Here is a 22,798-nt window from a genome sequence, read left to right on the forward strand (position 1 = left end):
TTTATTTTCTAGGTAAACCAAATATAAACTTATTAAAGATCCTAAGATTCAGAGAAATACTATACTTAATTGGAGGTCCAGGTTTTGCCTGGCAACCTGGCTCTTTAACCAGCGTAAAGGTTAATAGTGTTGAACTGCAACAGCCCCGAAGACTTCACAGTATTCACAATGCCGTTAACTGGTGACGTTGAGCTAAGGGTCACATGAACACAGTTGGATGTTCATTGTAGTCTGGAGCCTTGACCGTTCCAGTCTCTACTGAACTCAGCCTAACACATAAGAGTAAAGAAACTCCAATCGAGTGTTGTTTGCTGGGAGAAAAATGGAATGAACTAAGATAAAGACAGACCAGTACACTAAAGCCTAAGCATTCCCTCTTCCCCCCACGTTATGTTTTTTGAAATTTTGATGGAAAAATATCCAGCATGGTGGAGTGGTGTTTCGAAGATGGGTTTGATCACATATACGTTGTTGTACGTATCTACCCAAGCTGTCACTATTCGCTAAAGTTTAAAATGTTCTTTTCCTTTCTCCAAAGTAATCTAAATTCTTTTTTTCCAGCCGACCCCTTGGTGGGAAGTATTGCCACTCAGTATATGACCAACAGAGCAGAACATGACAGAATGGCCAGACAGTGGACCAAGAGATACGCTACATAAATTGGGGTTTCACAATTCTTACATTATTTGTCACAGAAGAGAGCTGCTTATGATTTTGAAGGGGTCAGGGAGGGTGGGAGTTGGTAAAGAGTAGGGTATTTCTATAACAGATATTATTCAGTCTTATTTCCTAAGATTTTGTTGTAACTTAAGGTATCTTGCTACAGTAGACAGAATTGGTAATAGCAACTTTTAAAATTGTCATTAGTTCTGCAATATTAGCTGAAATATAGTACAGAAAAGAATGTACATTTAGACATTTGGGTTCAGTTGCTTGTAGTCTGTAAATTTAAAACAGCTTAATTTGGTACAGGTTACACACATGGCCATTTATGTAAAGTCCCTCTAAGACTACATACTTTTTGTTTAAAACAAAATTGGAATTTGTTTTCCCTTCTTGGAAGGGAACATTGATATTTAACAGAGTTTTTAGAGACTGTCATCTCATATATATAAAATGGACATGTGGCTATAAAACACCATATAAGAGATGAGTAATGCGTTTTATTTTATATGCCAGTCTACTTTGTTTAAAAAAGGTCTAAATCAGGACTTGTGAAAACCTGTAGTGAAATACCTTAAGCTGTTAACTGTAAGGCGTGGAATAGGAGTTGCTCAGTGGATTGGTTCTATGTTGTGGACTACTTAAGTCTGCATTTGTTACTGTGCTAATAAACAATATTAAAAACCACCTAATAAATACTGCTGTGTTCATTTACTTTTGCCTTTTGGTTGCCATTTGCAGATTCTTCTGAAATCGATAGGTATCTGCTTCTAAAACAAGCTAACAATAATGCATATTTAGTAGGTATTATTTACCTGTATTAGGATCTGTACTTTACACAGCTGTAGATGAGGTATCCTAGAAAAGGTTAAATAATCTACCCCATTTAGGCTTCAAAGACGAACCCTACTGCATCTTTTTAAAAGCATTTTCTAACTTGCAGATGCTCTAGTAGCAAGTACATGAGAAATGGGTTCCGTCATGGATAAACTGGTACACTGCCTTAGGGGGCATTTTGGCAGTACCTAAGTATACACGTCATGACCCAGCAGTTCTGTTTCTGTATGTCTCTTTCAGATAAACTTATCCAGAGACACATACATTCATTACAGAATTTAAAAAGAATTGGTAACTGTTTGTACTAATATAGACTAAGTTGCATTAGTAGGAAACAAAGCAAACTGGAAGGTACTTAATCATTATGAAAGCATTTGTCCATCTATGTAACATGCATGGGGGGGAAGCCAGATTAATATTCAATAACCGGGGGAAAAGGGTAAGGGGTGAGTAGTGTCTGAGTGGTAATTAATTTTTTAACCAAAAAATGAATTTATGATGAGAAATTTTGAAGAATTATACTGTAGCAGCAATAGCTGATTTGTAAGTATCATCTTTTATATGTAGTAGTTCTTCACTAGAGCTCATGAAAAAAGTATTCCATTTAAGATGTTACAAATTACTTGATGTTTTAATATGTTCTTTGTTGAATAGCTTATTTTACATTTCAGTCAAAATAGTTATTTCACAGGTGAAACCACTAAGTAGCTTACTTCCTACCTTTTAAATTAATAAAGTTACAGTCAGCCACATTGCTTGAGTCTTGCCAAAAATCTTTCGAGAAACAACACAAACTCAGACATCTAAGTTAGATCAAATTAGAGCTCAGTATTTTTGATACTTTTATTGTATATGACTAGTTTTCTAGAAAACTGTTCCAGAAGATACAGTCTTCCAGAAAATACAGCTTTACTGTCCTTAAGTGCCTAATCATTTTCAAGAGGAGGAGCAGTTTGCCCTCAAGTATCTGGTCTATCAACAGGGGTCTGGCTAAGGAAAAAACGGCCTTAGAGCGTGATGAACCTACTTACACTACCTGGTACCTCAACTCATGCTAAACATTCTAATTTGAGCAAAGCTAAATCATGGGTCTTAGTCTGTTTAGCAAAATCTCCACAAGATGAAATTTAGCTTACTGCCCCAAACTGTTCAATGTTTTGGGTCCAATTTAGACACAAAAAAAATGTTGTTTTGTAATCCTAGACATTAGATTAATGAACTTTTTAAAAACAAAGTCATGTTTGGGCTTAGAGGTTTGCATAATGTTACACAGAATGATTATGATATCTTCCGAAACAGCTTGGGGTTGGGGGGAAGTCATACATAGGTGCATTTGGATAACTATCCAAACTATTTTACTGTTTTCACAAGTACAACATAAATAACAAAGGTGCTAATTTCAAAGACAGGTTTCAAACAATGAGAATGAGAATATATTATTTCATATCAGGCAATAATAACCTTAGCCCAAATACTTTTAACATCTAAAGTGCATTAAATGACTTCCTTAGGAATTTTCCTAAGGACCAAAGGTAGACACAAATGGCCTATTTTAAATAGTAATATTACTCCATGTTCACAGACACTTAAAGGCAATCACTATTCAACATACAATTGTGGAAATTACTGATTTTTAGTTCTCAGAATTAGAGTTCCCTTTGTTTTTCCTCCCAGGCAAAGGAAAGCTTGATTTGCTCTGGGGTTGAGAAAGTTTACTGGCTAATAAAGTGAATGGTTCAATCAGAGTTTTCCGATCTGTAACAGTCACCTCCCACAGTCTTACTTTCTCACTTTTTGCCCACTGCTGTGCCACTTCAGCGTCCACTTGTCTCTGCTCAGAAAGGTCGATTTTGTTTCCTAATACAACAATTGCTACCTGAAAGAAAACGGATTGAAAAGATCATACTAGTACTTTGCCAACATCAGTTCCTGGGCAAAATGGAGACATAAGGAAAATTGTTCCACTTAACAAACCTGCTTCATTAAACTGATTCTCAAGTGTGACTGGATATTAGGATTTCACCTTACTCCTTAATGCATTTTTGTTAAAAATGGAGATGCTCGGCTGGGCGTGCTGGCTCATGCCTATATTCCCAGCACTTTGGGAGGCCGAGGCTCGTGGATCTCTTGAGGTCAGGAGTTCGAGACCACCCTGGCCAACACGGTGAAACCCCATCTCTACTGAAAATAAAAAAATTAGCCAGGCGTAGTGGCGTGCGCCTGTACTTGGGAGGCTGAGGCAGGAGAATCGCTGGAACCCGGGAGGCAGACGTTGCAGTAAGCCGAGATGGCGCCACTGCACTCCAGCCTGGGTGACTGCGCAAGACTCCATCTCAAAAAAAAAAAAAAAAAAAAAAAAAAATGCAGATGCTCTGTAGTTTGCTAACTGTAAAAAAAAAAAAAAAATTAGCTCAGGTATGAATGGAAGATGGACTTGGGAAACTGGCATCTAGGATACAGACTGGTTTCAATGAGTCTGCATTTCAGTTTGGCTACACTTGATGTATGAGAGATTTGCAACATAGTACTTCAAAATAAGACAGCTGGAGCTGTGGGAGTTCTCTATCCATGAGAACAGGAATTGTTGTGTTCACATTATTCATAATACTAAAAAGGTGACTGCTAAGTATCTGTTAAATGTATGGGCCAAAAACAAACAAACAAAAGTATGTGCCAACAGGAACATTTTACACGAATGCTTACTATACACCAGACACTGCGCATGACAGAATACAGCAGTCAAAGCTCAGGGGGAGGAGAAGAGACCCCAAACCAGATTTTCAGATAGTGCCCATAAAGATTACACAAGACGATGTGACAGTAGACAATGGGCAGCAAGAACTGTCAAAGGCCTCTCTGAGGAGCAGCAGTGAACTCATCAGATCTTGGAACCACTATTGTCTTCCTTCCTGTCTGTGCTCCAGTAAGGCCATGCCTTGCTGGCAGGATGAAAGTGGGCCCAGAGCTCCAGTTTTCTAGAGGAATCACATACTCTATCTCATCTTTCAAGCCCTCCTGTCATTCTTCATCACCCAGACTTTCATCTTCATGTATCTCTCCCCTACTGTGACCTCCATCTCCCTCTGCTCCCAACTGCAGAAACTCGTTTACTTTACCCCTTAGAATTCAGCAAGACTCACCCCCACTGCATCCTCCACCTCTGCGTCCTCCACCTCTGCTTTGAATGTTCCTTCACCTTTCCTAGTTGCCTTGCAGTCCTGCTTCCTCTATCACTCCCCTCCTACCACTACCACAAGGTTGGGGTAAGATGTCCTCCTTGTCCCTCAATGCTACCTCCAATGGTGTCCTTCTCTAAAACCCCTGCAGAAAGCTGATGCTATCAGTCTGTTGTACCTACTAATCCCAGGCCGGCCCCCCAACTGCTCCTCATCACAGAGCTGACTCATGGTCAACCTGCCCTCGCCGTTACTCCGGTCATAATTCTTAGTGATTTCACTGGCCACGTAGATGCTGCTTCCAGTAACCTGGTCTCTTATTCTTTGACTTCTCCAATGGTCTCATCATCCTTACCTCAGCCATTCACCACTCCCGTGGTCATATCCTAGACCTTGTTTTTTTTGTTTGTTTTTTTAAAGAGACAGGGTCTCTCTGTGTCACCCAGGATGGAGTGCAATGGCTTAATCATTGCTGGTTGCAGCCTTGAGCTTCTGGGCTCAAGCGATCCTGATCCTCCTCCTCAGCCTGCCCAGCTATTTTTTTAATTTTTAGAGATGGGGTCTTACTTTATTGCTGGAGCTGGTCTCAAACTCCTTGCTTCAAGCAATCCTCCTGCCTCAGCTCCGCAAAGTGCTGGGATTACAGACGTGAACTACCACACCCAGCCTAGACCTTGACATTGTAACTGCTCTCTATGATCTCAGTTCCAGGCATCCCACTCTGACTCCTGCCTTCCCAGTCATGCCTAATGCCCCCATTGCAAGAATTCCAAACACCACAAGGACATACAACCTACTGGCTCTACTACCTTTATCACTGTCCTTCCACCCTACTCATGTCCTTAAGTCCTCCCTACCCAGCTTAGATTATTTTTATTCACTCCCTTGCCCCCATTATCTTACCATATTCACCTGGCAAAACCCCTCCCTTGTTAAATTTAACTGTTAACCAGACTCTGTGCCTACACCATTTAGCTGAATATGGCTGGAGAAAAACATACAACCCTGCTGGCCCAGATCATACCACTGATCTCAAATGAACTGGTGTTCTCTGGCAAATGTATTACATTTTCTCCATTTACTCTGTAATGAGACATCTCATACCTTTGGCGCCCTTCTACAAGTTCCAGTATCTCCTCTTCCTTCCCCACTTTCCTTTCACCTGATGACCATATTGTTTCAGTAAGATACACAATTAGAAGAGAATTTCAGCCAGGCACGGTGACTCACACATGTAATCCCAGTACTTTGGGAGGTGGAGGTGGGTGGATCATGAGGTCAGGAGATTGAGACCATCCTGGCTAACACGGTGAAACCCCATCTCTACTAAAAATACAAAAAAATTAGCCGGGCGTGGTGGCGGGCGCCTGTAGTCCCAGCTACTTGGGAGGCTGAAGCAGGAGAATGGCATGAACCCAAGAGGCAGAGCTTGCAGTGAGCTGAGATCATGCCACTGCACTCCAGCCTGGGAGACGGAGCAAGATTCCGCCACCACATCTAACAACCTACCATCTTCCAAGCCCATTTGCTCTGCCCTAAAACCCATCCTCCTTTACCTGGACAAGGATGTCACTCCAGCACTTAGTCCCCTCATCATCAATTTTCTCCCATTAGCATACAAACACAATCTTATCTAAATAAAACAAACGGCCGGGCATGGTGGCTAATGCCTGTAATCCCAGCACTTTGGGAGGCCCAGGTGGGTGGATCACCTGAGGTCAGTAGTTTGAGACCAGCCTGTCCAACATGGTGAAACCCTGTCTACTAAGAATACAAAAATTAGCCAGGCGTGGTGGTGAACGCCTGTAATCCCAGCTACTCAGGAGGCTGAGGCAGGAAAATCGCTTGAACATGGGAGGCGGAGGTTGCTGTGGGCTGAGATCATGCCACTGCACTCTAGTGTGGGCAACAGCAAGACTCCATCTCAAAAAAAACAAGGATGATACATCTATAGCCACAGGATGAATATTATACATTAGTTACCAAGAAAAAAAACGGGGGTGGGTGGGTGGGTGTGGTGGCTCACACCTGTAATCCCAACAGTGTGGGAGGCTGAGGAAGGAGGACTGTTTGAGACCAGCAGTTCAAGACTAGCCTGAACAACATAACAAGACCTGTCTCTACAATTAAAAAAAAAAAAAATCTGGGTACTGATATGGAAACAACTCCAAGATATGTTACATGAAAAACAGAAGGTACAGGATAGTATGCTACCTGGTGTGAGAAAGGGAAAAAAGGCTAGGCACACGGTGGCTCACACTCCTAATCCCAGCACTTTGGGAGGCCAAGGCAGGAGGATCACTTGAAGCCAGGAGTTGGGAGACCAGCCTGGGCAACATAGCAAGACCTTGTCTTTGCAAAAAAATAAAAATAAAAATTAGGCAAGCATGGTGATGTACTCCTGTAGTCCCAGCTACTCAGGAGACTGAGGCAGGAGGTCACTGGAGCCCGGGAGTTTTAGGCTGCAATGAGCTATGATCATGCCATAGCTCTCAAGTCTGGGCAACAGAGCAAGACCCTGTCTGAAATAAGGAAAAAAAAAAAAAAAAAGGAGGAAAAATATTTTTAATGTATACTCCTATTTGCTTGTATTTATATAAAGAAACTCTGGACGACTGCCCCAAAACTAATAAAGGGGTAAAATATTTTAAAAAGCATGCTTAATGTACAGGATCTTGGTGGTTGAGGACAGCTGTGGGAACCAGACTGAACACAGTCCTTTTTACATATGATTGTCATTTTTGAACCATGTGCAAACATTACTTATTCAATTTTTTTAAAACCAAACATGAAAATAAATAAATGCAACTTAAGCCATATCATGTCATTCCTTTGCCCCAAACCAGTGCTTTCTGATCTCACTAAAAGTGAAAGGCAAAGTGCCCTCATCACCTACAACACACCTCCTAGCCCACTCTGGCTTCACTGCCGATTCCTGAACATGGCAAGCAAATTCCGACCTCAGATCCTTGGTACTAGCTATTCCCTCCACCTGGAGCACTCTTCCTTCCAGACATCAGCTTTGCTCCCTCCCTCCTTACCTCCTTCAAGTATCTGCTAAAGTCACCCTATAGAAAATAGCACCCTCATTCCCCATTCTGCTTTTCCACATAGCATCACTCATTGTAATGTATTAAATATATTTATTTACTGTCTCTCTCACTCCCAAAATAGAACCTTTATTGGGATATGGACTGTTTTGTTCTCTACCACATTCCCTGTACCTAGAACAATGCCTGGCACATAGTAGTTGCTAAATAAGCATTCACGGAATTAATACGATTATGGGGATTGAAGAAGCATATGAGGAAGGTACTATTATTCTCCTTTTACAGATAAGGAAACTGAAGCAGAAAAGCTGAGAAGCAAAGCCAAGATTTAAGTATCTAGTACGTAAGTGTTCATTGACCTTTCAACTTCTGTGGGGCAGAGAGGGGTCTCTGGAGGATACCCAAGTAAATAATTACAGCATTTGCCTGTTTCGGTAGGAAAGATGGGAAATACGGGGGAGAGGAGCTTTCATGCCTTCTTACATCTTTTCAAAACCTTGTGAATATGTTATCTATTCACAAAGTAAATTAGTATTCTAAATAAAATATCAATAACCCAGATGTCCTACAACAGATAAATGGTTAAAAAGAGTTTGGTACGTACCATGGAATACTACTCACCAAGAAAAAGAAATGAACTACTGATCCATGCAGTGACTTGGATGAATCTCCAGAGGATATGTGAGTAAAAAAAGCCAATCCCAAAAGATTACATACTGTATGATTTTTTTTTTTTTTTTTTTTTTTTTTCCGAGACAGAGTCTTGCTCTGTCACCCAGGCTGGAGTGCAGTGGCATGATCTCAGCTCACTGCAACCTCTGCCTCCCGGGTTTCAAGTGATTCTCCTGCCTCGGCCTCCTGAGTAGCTGGGATTACAGGCGTGTGCTACCACGCCAGGCTAATTTTTGTATTTTTTTAGTAGAGACGGGGTTTCACCATGTTGGTCAAGCTGCACTCGAACTCCTGACCTCGTGATCTGCCCACCTCGGCCTCCCAAAGTGCTGGGATTACAGGTGTGAATCACTGCACCCGGCCTGTATGATTTCTTTTATATCAGGGGTCCCCAACCCCTAGGTCATGCGCTGGTACCAGTCCAGGGCCTGTTAGGAACCGGGCCGCACAACAGGAGGTGAGCAGGGAGCGAGCAAGCATTACCACCTGAGCTCTGCCTCCTGTCACATCAGTGGCATGAGATTCTCACAGGAGCTCGAGAATCAAATTGTGAACTGCACATGTGAGGGATCTAGGTTGCATGCTCTTTTTGAGAATCTAATGCCTGATGATCTGAGGTGGAACAGCTTCATCCCCAAACCACCCCAACTCCATCTGTGGAAAAATTGTCATCCACAAAACCAGTCCCTGGTGCCAAAGACTGGGGACCACTGATTTATATAACAATCTTGAAATGATACAATTATAAAAATGGAGATCAGATGAGTGGTTACCAAGGGTTAAGGTGGGGGTGAAGATGGGAGGGAAGTGGGGCAGCTATAAAAGAGTAACATGAAGGATCTTTGTGGTGATGGAAACGTTCTGTGTCTTGACTGAATCAACACAAATATGGTGGTTATGATGTACTAGAGTTTTGAAGATGGTACCACTGGGGCAAACTGGGTAAGGGATCTCTCTCTGTTACTTCTTAAAACTGCATGTGACTCTATAATTGTCTCAAAATAAAAAGCTTAACAAAAAATATATAAAAATCTAAGTTAAGAACATCTAGCCAGTACTTTTTCTTGTTGCTGTTTGTTTTGTTTTGTTTTTTGTTTTTTTTCTACCATCTAGCCAGTACTGTTAATCAGTATATTATCTGGTTTCCTAGACAATGAAGAGTCTGCCACGTGAAGATCTGGAGAAAGATTTGAGATAAGAGAGTTCCAGGCAGGGAAACAAGCAATTGAGAAGGCTTAACAGGAAAACAAAACTATCATGTTGAAAAAACAGAAAGTAGACCGGTGTCACTGGAGTACAGTGAGAGACAGGCAGATAATAAAGATGACATGAAAAGGATAGGCATGGGCCAGGTAATCTAAATCTTTACAGACCACTGTAAGGCATATGAATCTTATGTTTAAGTGGTATATGGGTAGAATCCAATAATTATTAGGTTTCTTTTTTTGGTAAGCCTGAAGACAAGAATCCTATGTACCCAAGGAGATAATAAAAAGCCCAAGGAGGGCGTGCATGGTGGCTCATGCCTGTAATCTCAGCACTTTGGGATGCCGAAGCAGGCAGATCACAAAGTCAGGAGATCGAGACCATCCTGGCTAACACGGTGAAACCCTGTTTCTACTAAAAATACAAAAAATTACCGGGCCTGGTAGCACACGCCTGTAGTCCCAGCTACTAAGGAGGCTGAGGCAGGAGAATCCCTTGAACCTGGGAGATGGAGGTTGCAGTGAGCCAAGATCGTGCCACTGCACTCCAGCCTGGGTGAAAGACAGAGACTCAGTCTCAAAAAAAACAAAAACAAAAACCCAAGGAAACAGCAATACTAAACAACATAAAATGAATTATGTAGTACTTGAGATAAGAAGTCATTAAAATTCAACTTGTAGATGGTAACAAGCAAAAGGCAGAAAGTCAAATTCTGGTCCTAACTAAATTCAGTCAGACCTGTATTTCTTGGGTTAAGAAAAAAATTCTAGGCCAGGAAGAGTGGCTCACACGTGTAATCCCAGCACTTTGGGAGGCCAAGGCCGGCAAAGCACTTGAGGTTAGGAGTTCAAGACCAGCCTGGCCAACGTGGTAATACCCTGTCTCCAGTAAAAATATAAAAATTAGCCGGGCATAGTGGCACACTCCTGTATTCCCAGCTACTCGGGAGGCTGAGGCAGGAGAATCACTTGTACCCGGGAGGCGGAGGTTGCAGTGAGCCAAGATCGCATCATTGCACTTTGCACTCTTGCCTGGGAGACAGAGCGAGACTCCGTCTCAAAAAAAAAAAAAAAAGAAAAAGAAAAAGAAAAGAAAAAAATTGTAAAGGTTTTACAGATACTAAGAATAGATTGTAATGATCTGAAAATAAACTACCCAAAAGTCTGTGCTATAATTTAAATGGTATTATAATTCACATTTGGCATTTTTAACATATCCACTTGCCTCTTTTTTGTCTTTGAACTTATCAATTTCTTTCTTCAGAAGCTCCACTCTTTGAAAGGATTCAAGGTTATTCACACTGTACACAAGAACGAAGCCATCAGCAAATGAAAAATAATGCTTTGGCAGCTCCACGCCTTCCTGTAGACCTCTGGTGTCATAAAGATGTAACTGTTCTTTTACTCCTCGGTCTGTTTCTACTGAAGCCATGTATACATCTTCCATTGTTTCGCAATCTTCCATTCCTGGGATTAAGAAAAGAAATTACTCTTTTTGGCTAAGTCAGTGTCGACTGCTCCGTATTTTCTTGTCCTTTAGAAATTGGCTTTCTAGGTTTCCTATTTACCACATATAATAATCACATTTCTATTTTACTTTTTTTTTTGAAACAGGGTCCTGTTCTGTTGCCCAGGCTGAAGTGCAGTGGCTCAATCTCAGCTCGCTACAACCTCCGCCACCTGGGCTCAAGGGATCCTCCCACCTCAGCCTCCCAAGTAGTCCCTCCCAGCTGGGACTACAGGTGCCATCATGCCCAGTGAATTCTTGTACTTTTTGTAGAGACAGGGTTTCACCATGTGGCCCAGGCTGGTCTCGAACTCCTGGGCTCAAGCAATCTACCCACTTTGGCCTCTAAAGTGCTGGGATTATGGGTGTGAGGCACTGCACCTGGCGTAAACAAAATTCTTTTAAAAAATATTTCTTCTGCATAAAAATAAAAATCCCCTTCTTGTTTATGATCATTTACCACTTTGTTTCATTTGTGCAAGTTTTATCTCTTCAACTAGTCTTTAAGTTTATTAAGTAAAAGGAACCATTCTGTGTACACAGCAAATATTCAATAAGCCCTTACTGATAAAGGAATTAAAGGGAGAAGATTAACACTCTTAATTTTAATAAGTAGTGGAGAGACATGTGATAAGACAGGTAAGGTATAGTCCCAGTAACCACCTCCGTATTTAAATATGAGGCCAGGCACGGTGGCTCACGCCTATAATCCCAGCACTTTGGGAGGCCTAGGTGGGCAGATCACCTGAGGTCAGGAGTTCAAGATCAGCCTGGCCAACATGGCCAAACCCCATCTCCACTAAAAATACAAAAATTCGCTGGGTGTGGTGGCGGGCACCTGTTATCCCAGCTACTCAGGAGGTTGAGGCAGGGAGAATTGCTTGAACCTGGGAGGCAGAGGTTGCAGTGAGCCGAGATGATGCCACTGCACTCCAGCTTGGGTGACAGAGCAAGACTCCGTCTCAAAAAATAATAATAAAAAAATAAAAATAAATCAATGTGAGATACATCCAGAGGTAAAATCACATGGGTAACATCCTATACCTCCCCAATCATACTATGTTATAGTTTTTTTAAAACTAGTTACAGTTTTCCTAAACAACCTAAATACTGTAGAATGATTTGTTCCAGATGCCTTACATGAAATGTCCGTTAAGTATTAGATTACATAAAATCTCCACAAGTATTAGATTAAAAGGAATAATCACATGGTAATATATAGATTGGATCATTGAGAAACCAAAAATTTACTTTCATCAACATAACTCATAAGGAACGTATTCAGTGTTTAGAAAGGTAAAATTATTCATAAATCTGATTATGTATATACGTGTCTGTGTCATCCTGTCATAAATTAAGCCCTAAGGAAATTAAAGGTTATCTATTAAGACACAAACGTATTGGGCTTTGATTACAAATTAATTTAAAAGCAAAAACTACCAAGCATTTTGTCATGTGATTTTTTTATCCACCAAAAGCCAGTCCGGTTAGCCCGCCTCCACCTGCCTCTCCAAAAGGGGGTCTAAAGTTTAGACCTTTGCATATTTTGGTACTCTGAAGATCAAATGAAGTCAAGAGTCTTCCACTAGTTCTCTAGATTTCCTCTCCCACTCCACGCTGCTGGGCAACTACCCATCTCACACACCAGGGGAAGGCTTAAGGGTGCAATCTCTGGGGAGTATAAAATAGAGGCTGTCTAGACTGTGGGATAAAGGGAATGAGTTCCACCATGAAAACGGGGCAATTAAGTGACATGGCCTGCGCACACACACATACTGAATGTTGAAGTCCTCTGGCTTTCCCTTTCTGCTCCCAAAACACTGGCAGCCAGCTCTTTATCCCCATCCAGAGGAATCTGGAGAATCTGGCCAACGGAAAAGGAAAAAATCCTAAATATACTGACATCTAGGCTTCCCCAATAGATGCCCCTGCCAGATCACTTTAGTGAAGCTCTAAGTCATGAACCCTATCCATATGCTTAGAGCTTCCAATTGGCTTTTTAAGTTGTATTTATTTATTTTTGAGACAGGGTCTCACTTTGTCATCTAGGCTGAAGTTCAGTGGGACAATCTCAGCTCATTGCAGCCTCAACCTCCTGGGCTCAAGCGATCCTCCCACCTCAGCCCTTCAAGTAGCTGGGACTACAGGTACATACCACCAAGCCCCACTAATTCTTGTATTTTTTTGTATAGATGGGGTTTCACCATGTTGCCCAGGCTGGTCTTGAACCCCTGAGCTCAAGCTATCTGCCTGCTTCTGCCTCCCAAAGTGCTAGGATTACAGGCATGAGTCACTGCACTGGGCCTAGGGGTCCATTTTTAATTATGAACAGATAACCAAGGTTTAGCATACACCTGAAGAAAATAGAGACCAACAAGAAGAGACCGCTACAGAGAAACCAACTATACAAAGAAAAACAAAAACAAACAAACAAAAAACTACCTAATCTATCAAAAAAATAAGATAGTACATCCATGAAATAAGAACAGGATACTAACAAAAACTCAATAGAAGGGCTGGAAAATAAAGATAAGAATATCTACCAAAAAGTGGTACAAAAATATTGAGAGATGATAAACAGGAAAGGAGCAATAAGAAAATTCAAGGACTAGTCCAGAAGGTCCAGCATCCAAAAAGAGAGTTCCAGAAAAAAAGAACAGAGAACACAGAGGAAAGAAAGCAATAACAAAATAATTCAAAACTGAAGAACATGCATTTCCATATAGAAGGAGCCCTCTAAGTGTCCACTACAGTAAATGAAAACAGACTGGCCAGGCGCAGGGGCTCACACCTGTAATACCAGCACTTTGGGAGGCCAAGGTGGGCAGATCACCTGAGGTCAGGAGTTCAAGACCAGCGTAGCCAACATGGTGAAACCCCATCTCTACTAAAAATACAAAAATTAGCTGGGCACGGTGGTGCGCACCTGTAATTGCAGCTACTAGGGAGGCTGAAGTGGGAGAATTGCCTGAACTCAGGACGCGGAGGTTGCAGTGAGCTGAGATCGTGCCACTGCACTCCAACCCGAGCAAAAAAAGAAAAAGAAAGAAAAGAAAAGATCAATTTTATGACGCATCACTGAAATTTCAGAACACTGGTGTCTTAGTCCATTTGTGCTTCTATAACAAAATACCACAGACTGGGTAACTTATAAATAGAAAATTTATCTCTCACAGTTCTGGAGGATGGGAAGTCCAAGATCAAGGTGCCAGTAGGTCTGGTGTGTTGTTATGGCCCAGTCCCTACTGCAAGATGGAGCCTTGTTGCTGCATCCTTGGGAGGGGTCAAATGCTGTGTCCTCACATGGTGGGAGAGACAGAAGAGCAAGAGAGCACTCCCTTCAACCTCAAGCCCTTTTATAAGGATGCTAATCTTTCATGAGGGATTAGTCCTCATGAAGGTGAAGGGTGGAGCCCTCATGACTTAATCACCTCTTATATGCCACAGTGCTTAATACTGTTACATTGGAGATTAAGTTTCAACATGAATTTTGGAGGAGACACTATCCTTCAAACCACGGCAACTAAGAACAAAGAAGAGAGCCTAAAAAAGTTTCCACAGACAAAGCATCAAGAATCATAATGGTTCCCAGATTCTCAAAAGTAGCACTAGAAGCAAGAAGACAACAGAAGCTGGTAAAGTTAAAGAGACACACCTTCTATGAATCAGCAATTTCATTCCTAGATATGTATACCAGAATTTATCACATAATAGCCAGGATACATGTACAATAATGTTCCAGAGTAGCATTATTTCCAATAGCTCCAAACTGGAAATAACCCAAATGTTCATGAAGACCTAACAGACAGAGGTAGTTTCATGCAATAGAATGTTACATCAATGAAAAGTAAACAACCACAGCTACGGCAAAATGGATGAATCTTTTATTTTTTTTTCTAAATAGAGATGGGGTCTCCCGATGTTGCCCAGGCTTATCTCAAACTCTGGGGCTCAAGTGATCTTCCCACCTCGGCCTCCCAAAGTGCTGGGATTCCAGTGGTGAGCCACCATGCCTGGCCTGATGTGTCTTACAAATATAATGTTGAGTAAAAGAAGCCAGACATGGATTAATTTAATTCATAGAAAATCCATAGGGCAAAAAATAAACTAGACCATTTAGTGACACACATATGTGGCAATTAAAAATAAAAAGAATGATTAACCGAAAGTCAAGGGAAGGAATGAGTTGCAACTGGACAGAGGAACACAGGGAGCCACTGGCCTGTCCTCAATGTTGTACTTTTTGATCCATGTGGAGATTATGTGAAGGTTTGTCTTATAATTATTGATTAAACCATATATGCAATGCTTTCAAAATTCCGAAAGTATATTATTTTTGACCTAGAGTTCTATACCCATCAAAATTACAATTCAAATGTTAGTGTAAAATAAAGACAGTTTCAAACATGCAAAGCCTCAGAAAATGTATCACGTATATTTTCTCAGAAAACTATTTGAGGAGACCCTCCATAAAAACTAATATGTAATCATAGAAACAGGAAGAAACAGAACCTAACACAGATATGAAGTAAAGGAAATCACAAGCACAATTAGTAAATATCTCAATTCGGAAGCCCCAGGGTCATGACTATGTGCCAGGTAGAGGGCATGTTGAAGGCCATCATCACTGGATGTTCTGTTCTACTGTACAACCTTTTCAACCCCAGAAAAGTACTGGAAAATGTGCTCCAAAAAAAAAAAAAAAAAAGGTATAAGCCAAAAGAAGATGACAAGAGATCTAGGAAACAGGAAATCAAAACCGGGGAGAGGCCGGGTGCAGTGGCTCACTCCTATAATCCCAACATTTTGGGAGGCTGAGGCAGGCAGATTGCTTGAGGCCAGGAGTTCAAGACCAGCCGGAGCAACATGGTGAAACCCTGTCTCTACTAAAAATACAAAAATTAGCTGGGCATGGTGGCACATGCCCGTAATCCCAGCTACTTGGGAGGCTGAAGCAGGAGAATCACTTGAACCTAGGAGGTGGAGGTTGCAGTGAGCCGAGATCGTGCCACTGCACTCCACACTGGGTGACAGAGCGAGACTCCGTCTCAAAAAAAAAAAAAAAAAAAAAAAAAAAACCAAAGGGAGAAACAAAGGGGAAGTTCCATGATGATGGTGGCACAGTAGATAAGAGAACACAGAGCTCCTGAAAGGACACAGCCAAGAAAAAATATAGATTATCTGATGGAGCTGACCTCATGCAGAACTGAGAAACATCTGGACTATGTGGAAAGAACTAGCAAAAGGTATAAACAAAACTAAAGAAATGACAAATAAATGTTGGCTTCCATGAAAACAAAACAAAAAAAAGAATCACAGTATACTATACTGCTCTGCTGAGAATACCACTGACCCTTAAACAACACAGATTTGAACTTCGTATGTCTTACATGTAGATTTTCTTTCTCCTCTGCCACCTGACACAGCAAGACCAATCCCTCTCCTCCTTCTCCTCAGTCTACTCCACATAAAAACAATGAGGATGAAGACCTTTACGATGAACCACTTCCAGTTAATAAATAGTAAATATATTTTTTCTTCCTTATGATTTTTTGTTTTTTTTGAGATGGAGAATCACTTGAACCCAGGAGGTGGAGGCTGCAGTAAGGTGAGATTGCATCACTATACTCCAGCCTGGGAGACATAGATTTTATTTTATAGGCATTATCATCAAAGAGAGTGTCTTATATCCTTTGCAGTGGCTATTTTTCACTTACATTCTTCTTTTCAAATTTAAATAATGGTAACCTCTTATACATTTTAAAATAACCTTTATTTTTTAAAGCAGGTTTTTTTTGTTTTGTTTTGTTTTGATACAGTCTCGCTCTGTTGCCCAGGCTGGAGTGCAGTGGCGTGATCTCAGCTCACGATAAACTCTGCCTCCCGGGTTCAAGAGATTCTCATGACTCAGCCTCCCAGATAGCTGAGATTACAGGCACGTGCCACCATGCCCAGCTAATTTTTATATTTTTAGTAGAGATGGGGTTTCGCCATGTTGGCCATGCTGGTCTTGAACTCCTGACTTCAAGTGATCCGCCTGCCTCGGCCTCCCAAAGTGCTGGGATTACAGGCGTGAGCCACCACACCTGGCTTCTTCCTTATGATTTTAATAACATTTTCTTATCTCTAGCTTACTTTATTGTAAGAGTACAGTATATAATACACACAACATATAAGACATAGCAATTAACTGTTTATGTTATCAGGTTTAAGGCTTCTGGTCAACAGTAAGCTATGAGTAGTTAAGTTTCTGGGGAGTCAAAAATTTGGTTGTCAACTGATGGGGGGGGGCGGTGTTGGCACCCCAACCCCTGCACTGTTGAAGGGTCAATTGTACTGTATTTATATATGCCAGCAGCTCTCCAACTGTGGTCTGCAGATCTCATGAGGTCTCCTTTCAGGGGACCCACATGGGCAAAACTATATTCATAATACTACTAAAGCCATTTGCATTTTCCACTGTGTTGATATTTGTACTGATGTTGCAAAAGCAATGGTGGGTAAAACTGCCGGTACCTTAGTGCAAATCGAGTCAGTGGCACTAAATGTATAGTTGCCATTAGATCCTCTCTTCACCATCCTGTGCTTGCAGTTAAAAAATTAAAAAGCCAGTTTTACTTAAGAATGTCCTTAATGAAGCAATAAAAATGACTAATTTTATTAAATCTCAAGCCTTGAGTATATATCTTTTCAATATTCTATGGAATTAAATGGAAACTATACATAAAGCATTTCTGCATGCAATTATGGTAACTGTCTTGAGAAAAATCTCTTGTGTGTTTTAAATTGCAAGCTGAACTAGCCATCATTTTTAAAAAGAAGAAATGACAGAAAAACTATGTATTTACAATATTTGACAAACATCTTCTCAAAAATTAATAAAGGAAGCCTATCATTTCAAGGAAAGTAACTATGGTAACAGTATTTGTTGTCAATAAAATTTGAGCTTTCAGGCAAAAATCAGAATTGTATCCATCATCATGAACTTGATAGATTCCCAATACTGATGAAATTGGTATTTCATCAGATATTAACAAAAGTGATATGGAAGACTTCCTTATCTCAGCGAACCAAAATTTCCAAAATGACCAATTCACGATGCTAAAAAACTCTGCTTGGGTAAAAAGATCCATTTAAAATGCAGGATCAATCAATGAGATTTTAATTTAGCAGAGTAAAAAAGTTCACGAATATGATTTCAGATTCTACACTGCAATAACCTTTAAGTAACCATCACTTGTTGAGTTTTAGTGAAATACCAAAGAAAAATACCCATAATTACCTGAAAAGGCTATTAAAGTATTCCTCCTACCTTTTCCAACTACATATCTGTGTGCGGCTGGATTTTCTTCATATATTTCAACTAAAACACCTCATCACAACAGATTACAAATGCAAGTGTTAATAGATATGATAATTGCCTTCTATTAAGCTGGACATCAGAAAAGATTTTCTAAAAAGTAAATCAATGCCACCTTTCTCACTATTTTGAAAATATAATTTTTTTCATAAAGTTATTTTAGGATATAATAAGTTTATTAGTGTCATTTAGAAAAAATAAGTAGTTTACAAATGTCTCCATTTTCCTTTTCTTTTTTTCTTTTTTGAGACAGGGTCTCCTAAGCTGGAACGCAGTGGTGTGATCATGGCTCACTGCAGCCTCAACTTCCCATGTGATTCTCCCACCCCAGCATCTCAAGTAACTGGAACCACAGGCGCATGCCACCATGCCCACCTGGATAATTTCTTTCTTTTTTTTTTTTTCTTTTTTTCATTTTGTTTTGTTTTTAGTGGAGATGAGGTCTCAGGCTAGTCTCAAACTCCTGAGCCCAGCTGATCTTCCCGCCTTGGCCTCCCAAAGTGCTGAGATTACCAAGCTGTGAGCCATCACACCTGGCCACGGTTTTAATTTCTAATACAGTAAATGTTGGAAGATACAACCCACATAAACAAAAGTTGTTTGGGGTCCTCAGTAAGTTTTCACAGGGCAAAAGGATTCTGAAACCAAAAAATTTGAGAACTACTGACATAGGTATTATAATAAACACTAAATATGAATTTAACCACAATTGTTAAACATTATTTTAGAAAGCTAGAAGAGAAGCAGAGCACACAGAAATGGTTAATGAAAAACAGAAATGTGGGCCAGGCGCAGTGGCTCACGCCTGTAATCCCAGCACTTTGGGAGGCTGAGGCGGGCGGATCACTTGAGGTCAGGAGTTCGAGACCAGCCTGGCCAACATGGTGAAACCCCGTCTCTACTAAAATAAAAATACAAAAATTAGCCAGACGTGGTGGCACGCGCCCGTAGTCCCAGTTACTCAGGAGGTTGAGACAGGAGAATTGGCTGAACCTGGGAGGCGGAAGTTGCAGTGAGCCGAGATTGCACCACTGCACTCAAGCCTGGGAGACAGGGTGAAACTCCATCTCAGAAAAACAGAAATGTGCTTTAAGTTACTTGCCAGAAAAAAATGCTTTGATGATCTCTGTTTACTTATCTAACACAAACGTCATTTCATTCTAACCTGTGATATCTATCTTCCTTACTAAGCCATGACCTCCAGAGATGCTATCTTCACCTCTGTAACCCAAGGCCTGATTACACGTATCATATACCAAATATTAATAAATAATTATTTGACTCAGTGAATGAATAAATGAATGAGGTAGCCCAATTCACAAAATTAAGTCATACTCACCAAACGACTGTTTCTTCCATTTTTAAAAATCTATATACAGCAGCTCTGCAAAGTTGTTTTTGTTTTTTTTGTTTTTTTTGTTTTTTGAGATGGAGTCTCACTCTGTCGCCAGGCTGGAGTGCAGTGGTGCAATCTCGGCTCACTGCAACCTCTGCCTCTCACATTCAAGCGATTCTCCTACCTCAACCTCCTGAGTAGCTGGGACTACAGGCGTGCACCGCCACACCCATCTAATTTTTGTATTTTTAGTAGAGACGGGGTTTCACCATGTTGTCCAGGATGGTCTTGATCTCTTGACCTCATGATCTGCCTGCCTCGGCCTCCCAAAGCGTTTGGATTACAGGTGTGAGCCACGGCGCTTGGCCTTTTTTTTTTTTTTTTTTTTTTTTTTGAGACAGAGTCTCGCTCTGTAGCCCAGGCTGGAGTGTAGTAACACCATCTTGGCTCACTGCAACCTCGGCCTCCCAGGTTCAAGAGATTCTCCTGCCTCAGCCCCTCAAGTAGCAGGATTACAGCCACCTGCTACTATGCCTGGCTAATGTTGTATTTTTAGTAGAGACGGGTTTCACCATGTTGGCCAGGCTGGTCTTGAACTCCTGACATCAGGTGATCCGCCTGCCTCGGCCTCCCAAAGTGCTGGAATTACAGGCCTGAGCCACCGTGCCCACTGGAAAGTTATGTTTTCTTAAATCAGTGATTCTATGATTCGTAATGTAATGAATTTACACCATTCATTATGTAAACACACAGAAAACCACATATATACAAAGGAATATGTATCCATATTGATCTATCTATATTGGCCATTTCTTTCCTTACCTGTGATAACTTACAGCAGGCACTCTTGAATTTCAATAACACTAAGACTTTTTTCCGTCCTCTTTTCTTACCTCTTAATCTCTTTTGGTCCCTCTGGATTATACCCCCCCTTTATGTACCATCAACCACCTTTAGTTTAGCATGACCAACAAAAGACCCCTAATAGCTCCCAGAACCTAGAGACAAACTAGAGAAAATCTTACCAATAGTATGATTTCCATAAAGGAGCTGCTCCAAAATTGCAGTTTTCCCCACAGATAACAATCCACAAACCACAACCTTGCAGCCCTTTCCCATCTTCTCTCAGGATATCACTGTGGAGAGAATAACAGGTCTTTTAAATTGTATAGTGTTGAAATTAACCATTTCTTTTTCTTTCAGTATTTCAATTTAATATGTAACACATGCACAGGGGAAATTTTCAAATACAGAAAAGGAGATACAGAATAAGGTATAGCCTTCCAAACCCCATTCCCCAGTCTCCCATTTCCTCCCTTAGAGCAATAAGCATCATCAGTTTCTTATATATCTCACAGAGACAATGTAGATAAATATAAGAATACAGGCCAGGCACAGTGGCTCATGCCTGCAATCCTACCACTTTGGGAGTCCAAGGCGGGTAGATCACCTGAGGTCAAGAGTTCGGCACCAGCCTGGTCAACATGGTGAAACCCCATCTCTACTAAAAATACAAAAATTAGCCAGGCATGGCGGCACTCACCTGTAATCCCAGCTACTGGGGAGGCTGAGGCAGGAGAATCACTTGAACTCAGGGGGCGGAGGTTGCACTGAGCTGAGATTGCGCCACTTCACTCCAGCCTGGGTGAAAGAGCTAGACTCCGTCTGAAAACAAACAAACAAACAAAAAAACACATGGATAGGTATGAATACATCTTTGTTTTCAAAAAGAATAAATACATTTTATATGAAGAATATTTCAATACTGATTAAGTCTATGGCAATCCAACAGACTCTTAAATCCTTGAAAGAGACTGCCTACTCATCAATATTTACCTGGAAAAATAAACATTTAAGTAAAAATTTAAGGAGCCATGAGGATAAAATTTTTAGAAAATGGACATGATTTTTCAAAGAAACATGAAAGTTTATGTCAGTCTTTTCTCGGGAAGGGAAGAAACTGGATTTTGGTAGTCACGTGGGCTTTTTTTTTTTTTTTTTTGAGACAGGGTCTAGCTCTGTCACTCAGGCTGGAGTGCAGTGATGAGATTTCGGTTCACTGCAACCTCTGCTTCCCAAGAGCAAGCGATTCTCCCGCCTCAATCTCCCAAGTAGCTGGGATTACAGGTGCCTGCCACCATGCCCGGTGAAATTTTTGTATTTTTAGTAGAGACGGGGTTTCACTATGTTGGCCAGGATGGTCTCAAACTCCTGACCTCAAGTGATCCGCCTGCCTTGGCCTCCCAAAGTGCTACGATTACAGGCGTGAGCTACTGCGCCTGGCTGTCACGTGGGCTTTCTTAATCATATTTCTTTTTGAGGAAGAATAGACAACTCTAGAAAAATTGCCCATGCACAGGACTTCATGACTAAAACACCAAAAGCAATGGCAACAAAAGCCAAAATAGACGAATGGTATCTAATTAAACTAAAGAGCTTCTGCACAGCAAAAGAAACTACCATCAGAGTCAACAGGCAACCTACAGAATGAGAGATTTTTGCAATCTACCCATCTGACAAAGGGCTAATATCCAGAATCCACAAAGAACTTAAACAAATTTATAAGAAAAAAACAACCCCATCAAAAAGTGGGCAAAGGATATGAACAGACACTTCTCAAAAGAAGACATTTATGCAGCCAAAAGACACATGAAAAAATGCTCATCATCACTGGCCATCAGAGAAATGCAAATCGAAACCACAATGAGATACCATCTCACGCCAATTAGAATGGTTATCATTAAAAAGTCAGGAAACAACAGGTGCTGGAGAGGATGTGGTGAAATAGGAACACTTTTACACTGTTGGTGGGACTGCAAACTAGCTCAGCCATTGTGGAAGACAGTGTGGCGATTTCTCAAAGATCTAGAACTAGAAATACCATTTGACCCAGTAATCCCAATACTGGGTATATACCCAAAGGATTATAAATCACGCTGCTATAAGGACACATGCACACGTATGTTTATTGGGGCACTATTCACAATAGCAA

The 22,798-nt window shown here is 40.9% G+C and overlaps 2 protein-coding genes across 12 annotated transcripts in view; one reads left to right on the forward strand and one right to left on the reverse strand.

Annotated features, from left to right (window-relative positions):
- The window catches only part of UBE2E1 (ubiquitin conjugating enzyme E2 E1), an 83,872-nt gene extending 82,513 nt beyond the window's left edge, over positions 1-1,359 (forward strand). For all 3 annotated transcript variants that reach the window (XM_031009557.3, XM_055383330.1, XM_004033743.4), the window contains one exon: positions 562-1,359. In XM_031009557.3, the coding sequence (XP_030865417.1) occupies positions 562-659 (98 nt within the window). In that variant the 3' untranslated portion in view covers positions 660-1,359. The remainder of the gene's footprint in view (positions 1-561) is intronic.
- Positions 1-22,798, reverse strand: part of NKIRAS1 (NFKB inhibitor interacting Ras like 1) — a 27,055-nt gene continuing 4,257 nt past the window's right edge. For 5 of the 9 annotated variants that reach the window (XM_019023166.4, XM_055383332.2, XM_004033745.5 and 2 more), the window contains exons 2-5: positions 21,350-21,471; positions 20,832-20,942; positions 10,829-11,070; positions 1-3,376 (exon numbers count right to left, since the gene is read on the reverse strand). In XM_019023166.4, coding sequence (XP_018878711.1) covers positions 3,134-3,376; positions 10,829-11,070; positions 20,832-20,925 — 579 coding nt within the window. In that variant the 5' untranslated portion in view covers positions 20,926-20,942; positions 21,350-21,471 and the 3' untranslated portion in view covers positions 1-3,133. Of the gene's footprint in view, positions 3,377-10,824; positions 11,071-20,831; positions 20,943-21,349; positions 21,472-22,798 lie in introns of all 9 variants that reach the window. The other 4 variants (XM_055383336.2, XM_055383337.2, XM_055383333.2 and 1 more) reach the window with 1 other exon arrangement.

The sequence above is a fragment of the Gorilla gorilla genome, chromosome 2 (assembly GCF_029281585.2).
Source record: "Gorilla gorilla gorilla isolate KB3781 chromosome 2, NHGRI_mGorGor1-v2.1_pri, whole genome shotgun sequence".
Classification (NCBI taxonomy): Eukaryota; Metazoa; Chordata; class Mammalia; order Primates; family Hominidae; genus Gorilla; species Gorilla gorilla.